Below are 18,855 nucleotides of genomic sequence, written 5' to 3' on the forward strand. Positions count from 1 at the left end.
AGTGGAACCAAAGGGTGCTTTGCCAAGGTTTCAGCTGCCCAGCCAAGAACCGGGATGTCAAGGTGCCCTCCGTGCCCTCTGCCCAGTGTGATGGGGGTTGTGAGGAGCCACCCAGAATGTCACCCCCTCTCACTGGTGACCTGTGAGTTGGGATGGTTCTTGGTCCTTTACATTTTGGACAATGGCAATTGTTTGGAAAGGCTGAATCAATCATGCAACTTTTTTTTCAGAGCATTCCTTAATCCAGGAAAAAAACAGTAGATGGGATCACAATACGGGTGAGATCAAGGTTTTTTTCATTGTTTTCTTTTGAGTTTAAATCTAGTTAGGAAATAGGGTTAGTCCAGAACAGGTCAGGTTTAGGACTTCACAATACAACAGCTTAGACTGTTAGTCTTGTAACATAGGTGGTAAGTGGGAAGAGGAGGAGGACGGAAAAGGGGGGTGACGGTGACTTTTCCCAGAGCACAGAGAAAGATGCAGATCAGGTGTTTGGAGACCCTGAACCATCTCCTCTCCAAGTTGCGTGTTTCCAGCTCTCTCGACACCATCTCAGGCAAGGTTTTGAGGACACATCCCTGCGCATGACACTTCCATGGTGTCAAGGAGGAGACGCCGAGACACAGCCCCTGTGAATGGTGCCGCGAGACCAGGCTACGCTGCTTCCGAGCCTGCGCTTCCTCCTCTGTGGAGGGTGCACAGAGCTGCTGGTGGTGGGGGTTGGGGGAGAAGGGGTGGGTCCAGCCGAGCCTTCCTCCTTCCTCCTCCTCTGGCTTTAGGATGGTTCTGCTCAGGGAGGTCAAGAGACACGTCGCTTTTGAGCAGGATGCTGTCTGTCTGTTAATTTGGCTTAAATCTTACTATATGCAGGAGTCTGGAGCTCAGGGCCGGGGGGCCGGAGACTTAAATTTGGGAGGAGGAACTGGGGAGGTGGGGGCACTGAAGTGTGGGGTCCTGGGAACCCAGAGTGAGGGGGACAGTACTGGAAGAAGGGGTGTCCGGGCAGGGGGCTGCCATGGGGACGAAGTGTTTTGGGCAGAGAGCAGGTGATGGCTCAGCCGGGTGGGGGGTGGAGGGGAAGAGGGTGGGGACGGGGCAGTGACTCAGGGCAGCGGTCTGGGGAAGACTTTGCTTTCGTTTTCAATTATTTGGATATTTGCAAAATAAGTAACAGGCACACAAAGAACATCCAGTGACCCGGTCCCCTCCCCTGCCCTCCTGGAGCGGAGGAGGTAACAGCCAGTGGCCAGCGTCGGCTGGTCTCCCCCGCCGTCCCCTCACCCGCAGGCCTGACCGATGCCCTGCTTCCCACAGTCTTCACTGGACCCTGACCCGGGTCCTCAGGCCCCTCAGGCCAGACCCTGGCCCAGAAGCTGCTGCGCACTTGAGTTCCGGTGTTGCCCCAGCTCCCTGTCCTCCCACTCCAGAGGCAGCATGCTGGAGTCACCCAGGGGGTCGTGTGGACCATCCACCTTGTGTCTCACCCAGGGACCCTTGCCCCCACCTCCTTGGTCCCCCCCCCCAGACTCCCTTAAATGGAGCTGACATTGCCAAGTTCCAGGGCCCTGGGGCTAAAGGGAAGCTCCTCAGCTGACAGTGGGGTGGGACTGGAGAAGGTGGGGGTTGGGGAGGTGGGGGATGGGGGGTGGAGGTGGGGTGGGCCTGGAGAGGGTGGGGGCGGGGTGCAGAGACACACAGTCCAGCGCTGGTCCAAAGCTTTATTGCTCTAAGTTTAGTGTAGTGCAGGGGCGGCGCCGGGCGGGAACTATGCGCTCGAGCAGGGGGGCGCCTGGGGAGCACTCCGAGCACTGGGAGCCGGGCGGGGGGGGCGAGCAGTGGAGGGGCGCCAGGGGAGCCCTCCGAGGGCGCAGCACAGTGAGGCCAGGGCAGTGCTTCAGTGACGGGGCATCTGTGGGGGACACGGAGGGCAGTGAGGCCCTTGTCCAGCCCGGCGGCTCCCCCACCCCCGCCTCCCACCTCTCACCTTGGCCGGGCTCGGCGGGTATCTGGCTCTGAGGGTCTCCTCATTCAGCAGAGGCCTCACCAGGCAGGAGCGGCGGTGCGAGAAGGTCTCGAAGCTCTTCCTGCCGTGGTAGGACCCCATGCCACTGTCCCCTGTGGGGGCGCCTGCTCAGTGTGGCCCGAGACCCCGACGTCCCTCCTGTGCCCCTTCTGCCATCCACCTACCCGGGCCGATCCCCGATCCCATCCAGCCAATCCCCAACCTGAGGTGTCCGCTGCAGCACCCGCAGCCCTGGGCCTGAAGAGTCTCACCCCAACCGGCCACTAATTGGCTCTGCGGCCTCTCTCAGGGCTCAGGTGACAGTCTCGAGATTCAATGTGGCTTTTGGGTGTGCAGGCAGAGGGAGGGGTTGGGGGAGTCTGAGGCTCAACCCAGGGATGGGGGACACCCCGGGGTGGGGCAGCAGGTGGCAAGCTCAGCCCCCAGACTCACCCACACCCCCGTAGGGCAGCGAGTGCACGGTGATGTGGACGATGACGTCGTTGGCCGTCACCCCACCGCTGGAGGTCTCCGCGATCATCTTCTTAATCACCTGCAACGGCCCCCCCACCCCCGGCCTCAGTGTCCACCCAGGACCCCCCCAGCGCTCCCCCCCGTGCAAGTCCAGGAGCCGCAAGGATGCGAGCTGGTGGAGGCCAAGCCCCAGCCTGGGGCCACTCCCCCCACCCTCAGAGTCCCAGCCTGGGTCCCCCACTCTCCCCAAGGGGATTTGTGCCTAGATGGGAAGGGCAGAAGTTCCCACACCGAGCATAGTGCCAAGCAGGTCAACATCTCAGTCAGTGCTCTGTCCAGACTTCAGAGATGAGGGGAAAGGGGCTCAGGAAGGGTAGGGGACTTGCCCGACGCCACACAGCAGGGAGTATGGGGCTGGGATCTGTTCCCTGGGTCTGTGTTTGCAGGGGTGCTGAGCTGGGGTCCCAGGACCCTGGGGAGGGCGCCTGGCCCACCTTGTCGTTCGGCGAGAAGACATAGAGTGCCAGGGGCTTCTCGCGCTGGGTGATGAATTGGATGGCCTCCTCCAGGCTGCGCACGCACACTATGGGCAGGACGGGCCCAAAGACCTCCTCCTGCATCACCGGGGACTGGGGGTCCACGTCCATAAGGATGGTGGGGGCTGGGCAGGGAGAGGCTAGCATCAGCCAGTGCCCGGACCCACCCAGGCACGTGGCCTTCTCTCCCAGCCCTTTACAGACAAGGTCCCTGGGCTCTGCGAGGGGCAGGAGGAGGCCCTCCAGCTGGGCTCCACCCTGGAGGGTCATGGGGAGGACAGTGGCATAACCACTATGGGGGTCCATGGGGGCCCCACTTCAGGCCACATGAGCCCGGCTGGAGCTCCTCAGCCTCCCGGCAAACTGGGGGCCAAGTAGGCCCCTATCTGCTGACCCCCGAGCCCAGGCAGGAGGCTCCTCCCACTTGGCACACCCGGGGCTCCCATGGCCTCTGCCGCCAGCACCCTCTGCTTTAGGCATTGGGGGTGGGTGGCTATGGTCTGTGGAGGGGCCTCCCAGGTGGCACCCAGCTCCTGCCCATGGAGAGGCCTGGAGTCAACCAGGGCCGTGGGTGAAAGAGGCTTATATGCACCGCAGGGGTTCACCTGCCCCTCAAGGGTCTGTGCCCATTTCTGCCAGCCCTTCCGGAGCGCTGGCACACACACCGATGTAGCGGCTGGCTGCATCCCCAGTGCCTCCATAGGCGACCTTCTGGCCCTCCAGCAGGCCCATCACCCTCTGGAAGTGCTGGGAGTTGATGATTCTCCCGTAGTCCCTGGACTTCTTGGCGTCCTCCCCGTAGAACTCCTGTGAGGAGACGGCAGGCTCCAGGTGAGGACTGGACCCTCATCATGGCCACAGGCTGCAAGGCCACGGTAACTCCAATGGGCACTGCCCGGTGGAGCAGTGCCAGTAAAACCTACGGGGCTGCCACACCCCTGCTGCCCACCGCCTTCCCCAGGGCATGAAGTGCTGCTGTTTGAAAGAAATACATGCACAGCGTCTGGACATCACATTGGGCCCAAACATGCGTCCACAGCACGGAGGACGGAGGGGACACGCCACGTGAGCAGCGACTGCCTCTAGGGGGTGGGATTCCAGGTAGAGCTCTTTTCCTTCTCTGTGCTTTTTAATCTTTTCCAAATTACAGTGAGTGTGGATTATTTTCATGATCAGAAAAAAAATTCAGTCTTTTCTTTAGTCCACGCCCATCTCACTGCCTGGCAGCCCATCACCCACCCCCTGCACCAGCACTCACTTTCAGGGACTTTTTGAGCTTCTCCACGATTTGGCTCTGGATAGAGGGGTCACACAGGATGTAGTCGGGGGCCACGCAGGTCTGGCCACTGTTCATGAACTTTCCCCAGGCGATGCGTCTGTGAGAACCCCAGGTTACAGGGCATTCTGCCAGCCCTGGGGAGGTGGGAGGGGGCTCCCTGGGAACAAGCCTCTGGCCTGGTTAGCCCAGGGTCAGGCTGTAAGGGGCTGAGCTATGAGCTGTCCATGGGGATGGGGGAGGGGATGCGCCTCGGTGCCCCACTGGCTTCCAGATTCCTGCCAAAGCACACTCAGGACCCTGGACGTGATCCCTGGGCCTGCAGTGACCTCACTACTGACTGGGAGGAGGATGTCTGGGGCAGGGGGGCTGGGGTAGGTGGCCTTTGTACCCCTCTTTCAACAGCCTTGAGCCCTGCATGGCCAGGTGTCACCTGCTCAGGGTCCCCACGCCCCAGAAGGCCAAACATGCAGGGTGTGAAGCGGGGTAGGGCTCTGGCCTTATGCCCCCACCCCTGCAGGAAGTCTTTCCCAAACTCTCTCTGTGAACATGGTACCCCACCCCAGCTCCTGTTAGGACTGCAGGTGCCCAAGCACAGGGCCATGTCGGTGTCGCTTGGGGTACCCTGCTGTCTGCCTAGGTTGGGGGCAGCCTCTCACCTGCAGGCAACGTCCAGATCGCAGTCCTTGTCCACATAGCAGGGATTCTTGCCCCCTAGCTCCAGCGTGACGGGGGTCAGGTGCTTGGCCGCAGCCATCATGACGACCCTGCCCACCCCGGTGCTCCCGGTGTACAGGATGTGATCGAATCTCTCTTTGAGCACCTCCGTGGTCTCAGCAACACCCCCATTGATCACAGGATACAGATCCTTCCGAGCAAGGATGGAGGCAAGGCTCAGACACGGCCACAGCCCCCTCCCCACCCTCCCGGGCAGCCACCACCGAGCGAACTCCCTCTCCTGGCTTGGGGGTCCATTCTCCTCAACAAGCTGTCCTCGCCCCACCCGTGGCTCAGCCCGTGGCTGCAAGTATTCACTATTTCCCCACCCCAAAGACCCGGCCCGGCCTCAGCTCTCAGTGTGCCAGGGGAGCCCGTCACCTGGTCCAGGTACTGGGGGAGGATGGCGGCCAGCAGGCTCGCCGTGTTCTCACTCAGCTCCGACGGCTTCAGGACCACCGCATTCCCTGCAGAGCACAGACAGCCGGGACTGCACCAGGATCACCCCGCACTCTGTCCTTCAAGGGACCCAGGACACATGGTGGGAGGCAGGGCTGCATGGACATCCGAACCTGGCTGGGCCTTGGGCACTCAGAGGCCTGGCTGAATACTCTGGTCCTTGCAGCCTCCTGTGAGAACTAGCTCCATCAAACCTCTCCCTGACTGCCGGCCCCATCTTCACCCAGGCCTCAGCACCCCAGACCCCTTCCTCTGCAGTGGAGGATGGGGACCCCTCCTGGCTCCCCAACCTGGAGTGGGGCCCACGGTACCTGCAGCAATGGCGCCCACCATGGGCTGGATGGTCAGGTTGAAGGGGTAGTTCCAGGTGCCGATGATGAGGACCACGCCCAGGGGCTCTGAGTGGATGTAGGCCTCATCCTGCTGGGTATGGGGGGTCTTCTCCACAGGCTCGTCAGCAGCCCACTCAGGGAGTTTCCTGATCATGTAGTCGATCTCCTCTAGGACATACACAATCTCCTCGTAGTAGGCGGTCCATTCATTCTAGAGAGAGGGCTCAGTGAGGCTCACCCCAGGGTGAGGGCCATGAAGTGGGGGCTCTGAGCAGAGGCCCCAGGGCCCGTCGTGGTCCTGCTTCCCAGCTCTGTGACCCTGAGTGAGCTTCCTACCCTCAGTCTCCAGATCTGCAAAATGGGAGCAAGACAGGACCTTATGCTCCAGGTGGGCCCATTTAGAACTTGACTTGTTCAGCTGCAAGGAGATATTCACTGCAAAATCCCCAGCCCAGAGCACCTGCCAAGAAGGCACAGGGGGTGGGACTGAGGATTAACCTTTGGGTGGTGAGCCGTTAGGACCCCTTTCTGCAAGTGCTGGGAGCTCAGGCAGGTTGGACATGTTGAGTTCGAGGTGCCTAAGGGGACTTCAGACCTGATTTGAGGGTCCCTAGTGAGTTAGGGAGTGCTTCCCTAGTGGCTCAATGGTGAAGATTCCACCTGCCAATGCAGGAGACACGGGCTCGATCCCTGGGTCGGGAAGATGCCCTGGAGAAGGAAATGGCAACCCACTCCACTATGCTTGCCTGGGAAATCCCATGGAAGGGGAGCCTGGTGGACTACAGTCCATGGGGGTCCCAAAGAGTCTAACAACAAGCGAGTCCAGGGGAACAGAGCTGAACGGTGTCCAGGAAGGCTTATAGATGAAAACAAGGCTTGAACCCAGAACAGAGCCCTAAGAAGACCACCTTGAGAAAGTGGCTACAAGAAAGGGGCGACCAAAGAGAGTCAGGAGAAAATCCAGTAGATCCTCAAGCCAGGGGAGGAGGGACTGGGCAGCCCATGGCAGGGCGTGGGGTGGGAAGGAAGCCAGTGTGCAGGGTGGGGAGAGAGGGAGTGCAGGTGTAATAAACAGCTCTGTCTCAAACTGTGACTGTGCAGACTAAGATGGAAGTTGTGAGGTCAACCGCTTGGATTTTCTTGCCTTTGGTTTTTGTCTTAAGGTTAGAAATCTTGAGAGATTTAAAAAAAAAAAAAAATTCAGTAGCAAAGGGCCGGGAAGCAGAAGGCTTGTAGACTCCAGCCTCTCTGCTCCCCTCCGAGGCAAGACCGGGGGGTGGAAGCAGGTCCAGGTGACTTGGGGGCAGTGAGGGGAAGGGGCTGAGAATTTGGAGGGGTCTGATTTTGCTCAGAGAGAGGAAAGGATGGGGAGGGAGGGCAGACCCCAGCAGAGCGGCCAGACTGAGCTGTTTCCTGGTGTGGAGAACCCGGGCCCCACGTGGGGCTGAGAGATGGGGGAAAGAGAGGCCGGAAGGGGTGTCCTGTCAGCAGGAGATGGTTAAAGTGGTGGCCTCGTGCCCTGGGCTGGGTGGAGAAGGGAGTGAAGCGAAGCCAGGAGCGGGGATGACAGATGGTGGAAAAGAGCCTCTGGCCCTGTGCAGGGCGCGTGGACCTGGGGCTCGCCTCGTGAGCAGGGAGAGGAGGGCGCACCCCATTCCAGAGGCGTGCAGAGAACTAAGTGGCTTCTCTGTTAAGGGGTGGAGCACGCCACCCCCACCCCTGCACGCAGCGGACGTCCTCGGCGCACTCAGTCCGCGCCTCCCGTGTTCGGCCCGTGCACCTTGTGGAGGTCCGCAGCCAGCGCGCCCACGAGGTCCTTCTCTCGCTCGCGAATCAGGCGCCGCAGCCCCTCCAGCTGCTGGACGCGGAACTGGAGCGGGCGCGTCCGACCCGAGTTGAAGGCGGCTCTGGCCCGCTGCACCACCTCGCTGATTGCGCTCATGGTCCCTGGGAACAGAGAGCTTCTTGCAGCGGGGAGGAGAGCGCCTTCCCGCCGGGCACGGGCATGGAGACCTGGGGTCCCCAGGGCAACACCCACCCTTGCTGCTGATTTTATAGGATGAAGATCTCCCTGGGATCACCGGGAAGTGGCATCCTTTTTGCCTTCTCAGCTCCCTAACCCCGCGGTCTGGACTGTCCTGGTTGGCAGGCTACCCCTGCCCACCAGCAGATGACGGACCCTCACACTGGGGACCCGGCAGCGGTGACCTGGAGTCCTAAGGTTGTCTACACTTGCTCACCGTGGGGTCTTGGCAGTGTGCTGGGGGCAGGCCCTTCTTGGCATCTCTCAAGTCTCATGCCCACCTCTACTTGTGTGCGGAGCTGTTGACACTCCCAGGGCAAATCCTCCAAGTGCTCTCCAGGCACACCCGACCAGGCCAGTCTCCAGATCAGATTAAAGGACCCAGGTGGTGACTCCACACCCACACTGAGTAAAGGAAACCCAGCACCAGGACACACGGCCCACCTTTCTGACTTGAGCCTTATTCTCAAAAGCACTGGTGACTTCTTCCCAGACAGACCCAGGCTGGCTGGGTCTTTAAACTGTCAGACATGTCCCAGGCACGAGGAGTAAGAAACGAAACAGGCTACAGACAACAGATACACCAGGCATGTGTGCACTTGCAAGAGCCCGTAGGGGCAGGCCCTGGCATGGTGATCTTTTGGTGGTGGGGTAGGGGGTAGGGGGATGGTGGATAAGAGGTGATCTTTGCTTTCATTTTTCTGAAGGGCTTCACTTTTCTGCAGCGAATTTGCATTTTTAAAAAACGTTTGTTAATTTGGGGGGGAATTCCCTAGCTGTCCAATGGTTAGGGCGCAGAGCTTCCACTGCAGGAGTGCAGGGGGTGGAGTTTTGATCTCTGGTTGGGGACCTAAGATCCTGCACGTTTGTTCACTTTATGAATAGGCAATACATGCTCATGGTAGAAAATGTAAAAGATACAGAAAGGACACAGAGAAAAGTTAAGTGTCCCTCCTTCCTCTCCCCCAGCAATTCTTGTTGTCCTCCCAGAGGTGTCCACCCACTTTCAGACACAGTGTGATCTCTGATAGCAGAAGAAAACACAGTAAGGCTATTTCCACTTTTTTTAAAAAAATGACATTATATGGGGCTTCCCAGGTGGCCCTCGTGGTAAAAAACCCGCCTGCCAATGTAGGAGAGATAAAAGATGCAGGTTCGATCCCTAAGTAGAAAAGATCCCCTGGAGAAGGGCATGGCAACCCACTCCAGTATTCTTGCCTGAAGAATCCCATGGACAGAGGAGCCTGGTGGGCTACAGTCCATAGGGTCACAAAGAGTCAGACACGACTAAAGCGACTTAGCACTGCATGACATATACACGATACGTATGGTATATGTGCATGTATTATTATACATGGTATATATATACCATGCCTTCACCTGAGCCACCGTGTCTGCAGGGGTCAGCATCCCCTTTGAGCCTCATAGACATTCTCACTCTGAAGGAGTGCCCGTGAAGAAGGAGCCGCTATAGTGCACATTACCAATGAGGAAAGTGAAGCTGAGAGACATCAAATGCTCTCTCTCTGGTCTCACAGTTCACAAGCTGCCAAGTCAAGACTTGAACCTGCTTCTATCTCTCTCTGCATAGTCCCTTTAACTATGGGACTCTTCTGCCTCTGGGTGACTGAATCAAGCCTCCTCACCCAGTGTCTCCAGGTCCCCCTGCTCCGAGGGCCCCCAGGGCCCTCCTCCCTGGAGCTGCTGGACGTGAGCTTCAGACTTTTGGCACACAGCTTGGACGCTCAGAAGATGTTCCTGGGTGTGGGAGGACCAGCTGCAGGGGTGGACCACTCCCCACCAGGCTGCAGCTAGAGGTCTCTAGGAGGAGAAGAGAAGGGAAAGAGGGTTACCTTCAACACAGGCTTTCCCAGGGATGGAGCTCCAGGAATGGGTGTCAGCTTAGAGGTGATGAATTTAAGGACCCTTCTGCCGGTCCTGGGAGTCCCTCCCAGGAAGTTTGCGTAACAAGAGCAAAACAGCTTTCAAACTTGGGGCATTGTAATCTGCTCCCAGTTTGGGGGATTAGGACTGGGCTGTCTGCTTTTGTCTGGTTCAGAAATGCAAGAATGTGTCCGCAAGGCTTGGGTGGGGCCTGGTCCAACCTTCCAAAGGAGCCCCTGTGTTTGCCCAGGGGCTGCGGATTGATTTAGACTGACCTGACAGCTTCCAGATTTCCCAAGTGCAGATGCCAGCTGCCGTTCTCCCCACCGCCCTGGTTACATAAGAGCGGGGGGCGGGGGGCAGGGTACAGTTGTGGTGAGTGTGCACGCAGCTCCCTGAAGATGCCCCATGGAGGCAAGATTGCCAAGCCTGGGGAGCCACAGGCCGGGACTGTCTATAGGAGGCCCCACTGTATGTGGGTCTGCCCTCCTGTTGAACAGCAGAGGAAGAGGACCATGAACCGGTACCAATGGCCAGGAATCTCCCGGGTGTGGTCACCTGGGGGCCAGAGGGCTTAGGCAGGGAGGGCTTGGGAAGCCCCTTTCCCTAAATTACAGGTGTTTGCTGGGTGTCTGCTCAGGGGCGGGGTGGGGAGGTGGAGGCAGGTGTGGAAAACGCATCTGAACACTGCCCACACCTCCCCTGCTCACACTTCAGGCTCTGGGTCTCCCACTGGCACTGCCTGCCACCCTCACCTGCCAGCCATGCCACATCCAGGGTCCCTGCCTCCCTCCTGGATTGATTGTCTGGCCCCCTCCCTCCACCTGGAATGCCCCTCCCTGTATCGCCGCCCACCAACCCTTGTCACCGTGCTTCCTTCTCTTCCTCCATGCTGTTCTTCTCCAGAAGGTATATCAGCCTCTGACAGGCCATCTGTCAGCCACCACCTAGAATTTGCTTTGCTCACTGCTGAGTCCGAAGCACCTCAAACACTGTCTGCCACACAATAGATGCTCAATAAGTGAGTGATGTGATGAAGTGAAGAAAGAGAGTGTTTCAAAGTAATATGAAACCTGTAGTGGCTGCAAGATGCACAAGAAGCTGCAGGGCCTCTGATGAAGGTCCCACGGTGGGTGAGTGGGGAAATGGCATCTGAGCTGAATGGGGGGTATTTAGGGAAGGAACAGCAGGGAGGCTTGGATCAGCAAAAGCAGACGCACAGAGGCAGGAACAAAGTCACGTGTCATTGCAGTTATTAATAAGGTTCTATTAACAAAGGAATTGAAACTGTCAAGGGTGCAGATTTTCAGGCCCCGTGCTCAACGAGATCAGAAGCTCTGGCTGAGGCCCAGCCATTGGTGATCCTACAAGGCCCCCCAAATTTCCAACATCCGTTGGATCATAGAAAAAGCAAGAGAATTCCAGAAAAACATCTACTTCTGCTCTATTGAAGGGAACGACAGAGGGTGAGATGGTTGGATGGCATCACTGACTCTATGGACATGAGTTTGAGCAAGCTCCAGGATCTGGTGATAGACAAGGAAGCCTGGTGTGTTGCAGTTCATGGGGTCGCAAAGAGTTGAACACGACTGAGCAACTGAACTGACTGACTCTGCTTTATTGACTATACCAAAGCCTTTGACTGTGTGGATCACAAGAAACTGCAGAAAATTCTTCAAGAGATGGGAATACCAGACCACCTTACCTGCCTCCTGAGAAATCTGTATGCAGGTCAAGAAGCAACAGTTAGAACCGGACATGGAACAACAGACTGGTTCCAAATCGGGAAAGGAGTACGTCAAGGCTGTATATTTTCACCCTGCTTATTTTACTTATATGCAGAGTACATCACGAGAAATGCTGGACTGGATGAAGCACAAGCTGGAATCAAGATTGCTGGGAGAAATATCAATAACCTCAGATATGCAGATGACACCACCCTTATGGCAGAAAGCAAAGAGGAACTGAAGAGCCTCTTGATGAAAGTGAAAGAGGAGAGTGAAAAAGCTGGCTTAAAACTCAACATTCAAAAAATGAAGATCATGGCATCTGGTCCCATCACTTCATGGAAATAAATGGGGAAACAATGGAAACAGTGACAGACTTTATTCTCTTGGGCTCCAAAATCACTTCAGATGATGACTGCAGCCATGAAATTAAAAGACCCTTGCTGCTTGGAAGAAAAATTATGACCAACCTAGACAGCATATTAAAAAGCAGAGACATGGGGGACTTCCCTCGTGGCCCAGTGGCTAAGACTCTGGCTTCCAGTGCAAGGGACCTGGGTTCAACCTGTGGTCAGGGAACTAGACCCCACATGCCACAACTAACAGTTCACATGCTGCAACTAAGACCGAGTTCAGTCAAATAAATAAAAGATATTTAAAAAAAAAAAAAAAAAGCAGAGACATTATTTTGCCAACAAAGGTCCATACATATAGTCAAAGCTATGGTTTTTTCAGTAGTTATGTATGGAAGTGAGAGCTGGACTATAAAGAAAGCTGAGTGCTGAAGAATTGATGCTTTTCAACTGTGGTGTTGGAGAAGACATTGGAGAGTCCCTTGGACTGAAAGGAGATCAAATCAATCAATCCTAAAGGGAATCAGTCCTGAATATTTATTGGAATGACTGATGCTGAGGCTGAAATTCCAATCCTTTGGCCACCTGATGTGAAGAACTGACTCATTGGAAAAGACCCTGATGCTGGGAAAGATTGAAGGCAGGAGGAGAAGGGGACGACAGAGGATGAGATGGTTGGATGGCATCACTGACTCGATGGACATGAGTTTGAGCAAGCTCCGGGACTTGGTGATGGACAGGAGAGCCTGATGTGTTGCAGTCCATGGGGTCGCAAAGAGTTGGACATGACTGAACGACTAAACTAAAAAAGGCCTCCAGGTGATTCTGAGGCCTCCAGAGGATTCTGAGGCCTCCAGGCGATTCTGAGGCCTCCAGGTGAAGTTGGAGAACCACTGACTCACCAGTGACTGGGCAGAGTTCCCTTTAATCTCTGTGTTTATTCCTTTAAGAAGTTGCTATAAGGAAATCTTATTATTTATTGTTTAATACCTGCTACATGTTACATACATACATACATATATGCATTTACAAAACTATATTTTGTAAACTATGTATGTATGTATGTAACTATATTTTGGAACTCCTGGGAAGATTGATGGTAATGATATGAATATGAGAGATTTTACATTGGTCTGTGGCACAGAATTCAGCTTACATGTTTCAAGTGGTCAAGAAGCTAGGCTGAGGGCATAAAACCTGAGAAACTGTCCTAAGGGATGAGTACAAGGTCTTTAGAGGGGAACATGAAGTTGTTACGTGACAGCAGGTGTGACATGAGGCATTATTCCAGGGATGCATTGCAAAGTCGAGCTGCCTATGGTCATCACGGCCACCACTCAGGCAGTGGTCATTTTGTGCTGTGACTGGACACATGGGGCCTCTGATGACAATTCTACAGGAAGGTGTCACCCCCCCCCCATTTTATAAAGGAGGAATGGAGGCTCAAAGAACATTGGTCCAAGTTCTCATCACTCACAGGTGGTGGAGCCAGCCTTTGGACCCACCAAAGCTCAGGCTGACTCACCCAGTCCAAGCCATCTCCTTAGAAGCAAGGTGCAGCCAAAGCAACCCCAACCGGAAGTGTCATATCCATTCCCATTCCTCATGGCGGGGCCCTCCTGCCCTCCTTCTGAACGTTCTGATTCTCAGTACATAGCTGGTTCCAACCAACCTGGGGATCTGGTTCTAAGTGACTAGATAGAAAGAGGAAGGATGCCAGGGAGGAACAGCTGGGAAGAATAGTGAGAAAGATGCCAACCAGCAGGATCAATTCCCTGTACAACAGCATCCCTGGTGGTCCAGTGGTTAAGACCCTGGGCTTCCAGTGCAGCAGAGTCCACTGAGATCCAGCAGTGCACCTGTCATAAACTTCCAGATGCAGTGCAGTGTGGGGCTCACTGACCTAGAGGGCTGACTGCCAGGGCCTGAAGGGAGTGAGGGTGCCAGGGTGCATGGGGCAGGCTGGACTCAGCTTTGCCCAACAGCACTCCATTTCTGACCTGAGGGTTCCCTGTCCTGGGTTCCTCCAGTCAGCAGCTGGCCGCTGAGCCACTAGAGGACACTGGGATTTCAACGACTGTTTACAGAGCTTCTCCCGGGAGCAGCAAGGTGAGCGAGGCTGGCCGCATGTCCAGGAAGATGCAGGAAGGACCTTCTATCCACCCCGAGGGCTGAGACTTGGGTCGGAGAAGGTACAGGTTGGCAACCCTGGGAGGCAGTGGGAGCAGGAGGGCAGCTCCCTAAAGGGTGCTGCAAAGGTCCCCCACTGTCACCTGGCCCTGACCTTCACACCCTGCAGATTCCAAGGAAGCACCCAGGAAGCCTGGGCTGAGCCTGAACCAAGGGCAGCCCAGGGCTAGGGCCAGCCTGCAGCAGCAAAGTGCAAGTCACAGTGAATTCGGCACCTGGCCTGAACCCCACCCGGAGCCCCCACACATCCGCTGGAGGGCAGGCTGTGGCCTGCCTGGCACTCCTGCTCCTCTGAGTGTGGGAAGCCGCACCCTGACTACTGATGAACACGTAGAGTGCACCCCATTGCACACCAAGTCTAATAATTACTCTAAAAGGGGCAAGTATCTGTTTATTTCTGCATGATGATCACACAGATAAAATCTTGTGAACCTGCACAAATGTGATGACTGGTTTTTAGAGACGCCGGTTCCTTTCTCACTGAACCCGGCTCGCCTCTCCCTCCATCAGCACCCTGCAAATTCCAGCATGTCATGCCTGTATTTGTCCCAATCCTTAGATAACATCTGATAAAGTTAAACATGCAAGACACACTGGTGGCTCTCCCGTTCTTAAGACAGGGTCTCCCGGAACACGGGTTCTGATCCCCCATGTTGTGTTGCCTCTGGGTGGTGGGCACAATTCCCCACCACCCAGGCAGCGGACAACGGGGTCCACTCTGTCCCCTAAACAAAGTCTGATGTGACAGGACCAGAATGCTCCCTGCTGGGGGAAGCCACCAGCTTTGACCAATGCTCCAGGAGCCTCCTTGAACTTACTGGTGTTTTTGTTTCTTTGTAACAGACTCCCAGGAATGTTGGCATTTTTGATCTCCTGCCTGTTAACTAATGGCGGTCCCTGGAGGCCAGCGGGCTGTCTGGGCCATGGTCCAGTCTGGCTACTGGTGCCCTGTGTTCTCACCATTTCTCGGGTGCCCTGTGTTCTCACCATTTCTCGGTTGTTCCCGACCCCGTGCTGCGGGTCCTCACACATGTGCCTCAAGCTGCCTCCCAGGCCACTTCTGTCCTGTTTTCCTTGTTTATGTTTAGGAGCTCCTTCTGTGACAGTCAGTGAGTCACTAGTATTTTCCTCGATCAGACAGATCAGACAAAAGACATTTGTCTGGTGACTGGATTTACAGCATCTCTGGTTATGATGAGTGTCTGCACAGCCAAGAAATCTGATTTAGTTTGAAGAAGGAGGGCTTTCTCCAACCCTGCATGGTTCATCTAGATTTGCAGTATTTTATCATTTACTCTGAGCCCTTTGAGAGGCTATCTTAGTGTACACCTTCCCTTTATGAATTCATTTAATCCTCATAACTGCACAAGGGGTAGGAACAATTATTATATCCATTTTATAGATGAGGAAACAGAAGCACCGAGAGGCTAAGTAATTGGCCTAAGGTCACACAGCATGTGAGTGATGGAGCCAGGCCTCACCCGGCATTGATTCCTTGACCTCCTTTGGAGGTTCACACCCTTCGGCCTCATCCATTTCCTCAAAATGCTTTCCTCTCCTGACTCTGTCAACATGTCTCCTTTCTGAATCTTAGCCTTGTGTGTTTCTGTAACTCATTTTTCATTCACAAGGAAAGGAAGTCAGGGTGAGCCACAGTTCTTCTGCTCATCAGTGTTCACAAAGGCCAGGCCCCACCTATCTTCTAAGAGAAGTGTGCAGGTAGGTTTCTGATTCATTTCTGTTCTTCATCAACTCCATCTTCCCAGTTTCCTTTTGTGGGCTTCCCAGGTGACTCAGACGGTAAAGAACTCGCCTGCCAATGCAGGAGACCCAGGTACAATCCCTGGGTCAGGAAGATCCCCTGGAGAAGGGAATGGTAACACACTCCACAGAGGAGCCTGGTGGGCTACAGTCCAAGGGGTTGCAAAGAGTCAGATGCGACTAAGCACGCAGTTTTCTTTTGCACTTAAACTGAAAAAGCAGGTCCTTGGTCTTTTGTTTTTCTATTTTAATACAGATGGCTTTTAAGTCATTTTATTTTCCATTGAATGTGGTTTTGCTATGTCCTGGAGAATGTAACATTCCTATTTTCACTGCTCTCTAATAGTTTTTAATTTCCTCCTTGATGGCCTGTTTCCTATTAATCAGGGACCCACTCCAGCATTCTTGCCTGGAGAATCCCATGCACAGAGTCTGGCAGGCTACAGGTTGCAAAGAGTTGGACACGACTGAGCGACTAACACACTTTCCTATTATCAAAGCAGTTAACATTATATTCATCACACCTTTACTATTTACTGACAACTTTCTCAGATTATGATAAACTTTATCAGATTATGATAAAAATATGGCCTTCTTCTCTGCTTTCCTGTATTGGTTCAGGCTTTGTTTGTGGTCATATAATCTTTGTAGCCATTCCAGGGACATATGAATGAGACGTATATTTTCTGTTCATAGCCGTTAAGAATCTTTACCTATCAAATGTACTGATTATTTCTTAACACCATTCCTTTTTATTTACTTGATCTAACTCTAGGCAATGTGTATAAACCTCTCATGGTTAACTGTATTTTTATCCAACTGTCCTTACAATCCCAATACTTCTGCTGTGTGTATTTAACCACATTTTGCTTTGCTCATACAACTTTATGACTGACCTTCTTTATGATTTTTGCCTTTCCTCTTCACATTTCAGTCATAAAGGCCACCTTACCTGATGTGAATACAGCTGTTCCTGCCTTATTTTTGCTTGCACATGTCTGCATACCTCATTATCTCCAGCGATTTATCCTGCTGTTTTATGCATTTCTTATAAATGATGAATGGTAGGTTAGTCTTAGATGCCTGCCTGACAGTCTTCCTGGAACTTTCCATCATATTCTTCCCATTTCCTTAGCACCCACTCTTCGTGTTGTTCTCTCTTTACTGATGGTCCCTGCTCCCTACTTTCCCTGTTGGTCTGTTAGCGTTTCTCCCCTGCATGGTCTCGATGGTCCCCTTCCTCCCAGCTCTGTAATCAGATACACACTTCCCTATAAGTGAGAAGAGCAAAATCCCAAGTATCTGTCCCTAAGCTACACTGCCCCTCTGCTGCCCCAAGAGGCACTCGAGGAATCCCCCCCTTCCATCCTGACATTCAGGTGAATCACTTTCCCCCCTCCCCCAGCATGTTTCCTTTGCTCTTTCCTCACCCCTTGGAGAGTCTCGTGCTTTTAGTTCTACACAAAGATTTGGACCAAGTGAAGTATGAATATAAAATGGCTTTTCAGTTTGTTTTCAGTTCAGCTTCAGCTGGGCCTCCTCAGATCTTTATTTTTCACCCCTTCAAACATTCCAAGAGGCTCCCATCACTTTCTGGTCAATTTCCGGTGCCTGAAGCTCCGTCCAGGCTAACTAAGCACTTTGATCTCAGTGCACGGCCTGTGCCAGCTCAGCTCTGGCCCATGTCCCCAGGAACGGGACAGATCTAGCTCACTCCCCTCCGCTCCCCTCCGACATACCCTGAGGTCCTGTCCCCCATGGGGGCGGGGCGGGTGGAGCGTTTGCTGGCAGGAGAATGAACCAGGGCAGAGTCTTTGCTATTTATCTTTACCTAGTGCTCCTGGCAGCCTGTGTGGGTGTCCAGGGGCCCTGCAGCTCCTGCCTCCACCCAGTTCCCAGGAAAGGGGTTTCCAGCCCCCTCTGCCCCTGCCCCCACCCTCCACAGCATCATCTGTGGGTCGCCTCACCTGGCTGAGGCTCCCCAGGTATCAGCAAGATGGTCTGAGGCCGTGCTTCCTCAGAGCGCAGTCAGCTGAAGGAAACTCACATCTTCATGACCCAGCCATCTCTCCAGTTCCATCAGCTCAGGTGAGGGTAGCTCAACAAGTACCCTGCGTGAGGAGCTGTCCCTTTTGCAGGCAGCTGCATCTCTCTTGGGGCTCCCCCTCAGTGGGCTTGGAGGGGTGGGGACGCCATCCTTCGGGGGTGTTCGGGAGGAGGGAAAGGCCACAGTGCCCCCCTTAGGCTCACGACTTCCTCAACTCTTACAAGGGCTATACTTTTTTTCTGTTTCTATGGCAGCAAGATGCTGGAGGAAACGAGGGAGTCAGTTCTCTCCCTCACTCTGGGTGAGGTCTCCACGGGCAAAAAGCCAGAGCGCACAAAGGACAGATGGAGCCCAAGGGGAGGGGGCATTTCAGACTCTGGGACCCCCTGCGGGGGCTGGAGAGTTGGTAATTCCCAGACTGGCATGCATGCAGACTTCCCTGAGTCCATGCTGGGGGTGCTGGGGAGGGGCTGACAGCTGCCCTCGGGACCACAGAGCCGCTACAGAAAGCATGGCCTGGTGAAAACCACTGCACCACTCACTACACTAACTCAGCCTTAAACAGGGAGGCAATCCTGACACCTGCTCCAATGTGGACGACCCTGGAAAGCACTGTGCTGAATGACGCCAGTCACAGGACAACAGACTAGGTGATTCCAGAGACGGAAAGGAGGACGGGGCGGGTGTGCAGTGAGGGTGTAATGGGGACAGAGATTCAGTTTGGGAAGAAGAGAAAGTTCTGGAGATGGTGGTGGTGGCGGCTGTACAACAGTGTGCACGTGCTTACTGCCTCTGAACTGTGCACTTGAAAACGGTGACGATGATAAACTTCATGTCATGCATGTTTTAACACAATAAAATTTTTTTTTAAAAAAAGCCCATCCGCATGGACCCAGGAATGCAGCAAACACATGAGCACTATCTACTGATCCCCCTTCCCAGTTGCCGGTGCTGGGGTGGACAAAGGGCAGAGCCAGCCCCTGCCATGCCCACAGGCAGGGTGGAGGCTCCAGGTGCAGCGGATCACAGGAAGCAGGTCCAGGTGTGAACCAGCTCTGGCTTTAAGTGAGCGAG

At 54.7% G+C, this 18,855-nt stretch overlaps 1 protein-coding gene across 4 annotated transcripts; it reads right to left on the reverse strand.

Annotated features, from left to right (window-relative positions):
* Positions 1–1,704: 1,704 nt before the first annotated feature.
* On the reverse strand, positions 1,705–17,809 carry ALDH3A1 (aldehyde dehydrogenase 3 family member A1). Of its 4 annotated transcripts, none has more exons than XM_043473058.1 (12): positions 17,702–17,809; positions 9,466–9,640; positions 7,577–7,743; positions 5,776–6,007; positions 5,387–5,472; positions 4,948–5,156; positions 4,271–4,388; positions 3,678–3,819; positions 2,971–3,137; positions 2,456–2,555; positions 1,985–2,115; positions 1,705–1,909 (listed from the first exon to the last, which is right to left on the reverse strand). In XM_043473058.1, the coding sequence occupies exons 3-12, from the start codon at positions 7,736–7,738 to the stop codon at positions 1,895–1,897; spliced, it is 1,362 nt and encodes a 453-aa protein (XP_043328993.1). In that variant the 5' UTR covers positions 7,739–7,743; positions 9,466–9,640; positions 17,702–17,809; the 3' UTR covers positions 1,705–1,894. The 4 variants fall into 4 exon arrangements, with proteins under 4 accessions (XP_043328993.1, XP_043328992.1, XP_043328994.1 ...); XM_043473057.1 differs by lacking the exon at positions 17,702–17,809 and adding an exon at positions 9,979–10,034; XM_043473059.1 differs by lacking the exon at positions 9,466–9,640 and having other exon boundaries at positions 17,702–17,720.
* Positions 17,810–18,855: the final 1,046 nt, after the last annotated feature.

This window comes from Cervus canadensis, chromosome 1, assembly GCF_019320065.1.
Source record: "Cervus canadensis isolate Bull #8, Minnesota chromosome 1, ASM1932006v1, whole genome shotgun sequence".
NCBI lineage: Eukaryota > Metazoa > Chordata > Mammalia > Artiodactyla > Cervidae > Cervus > Cervus canadensis.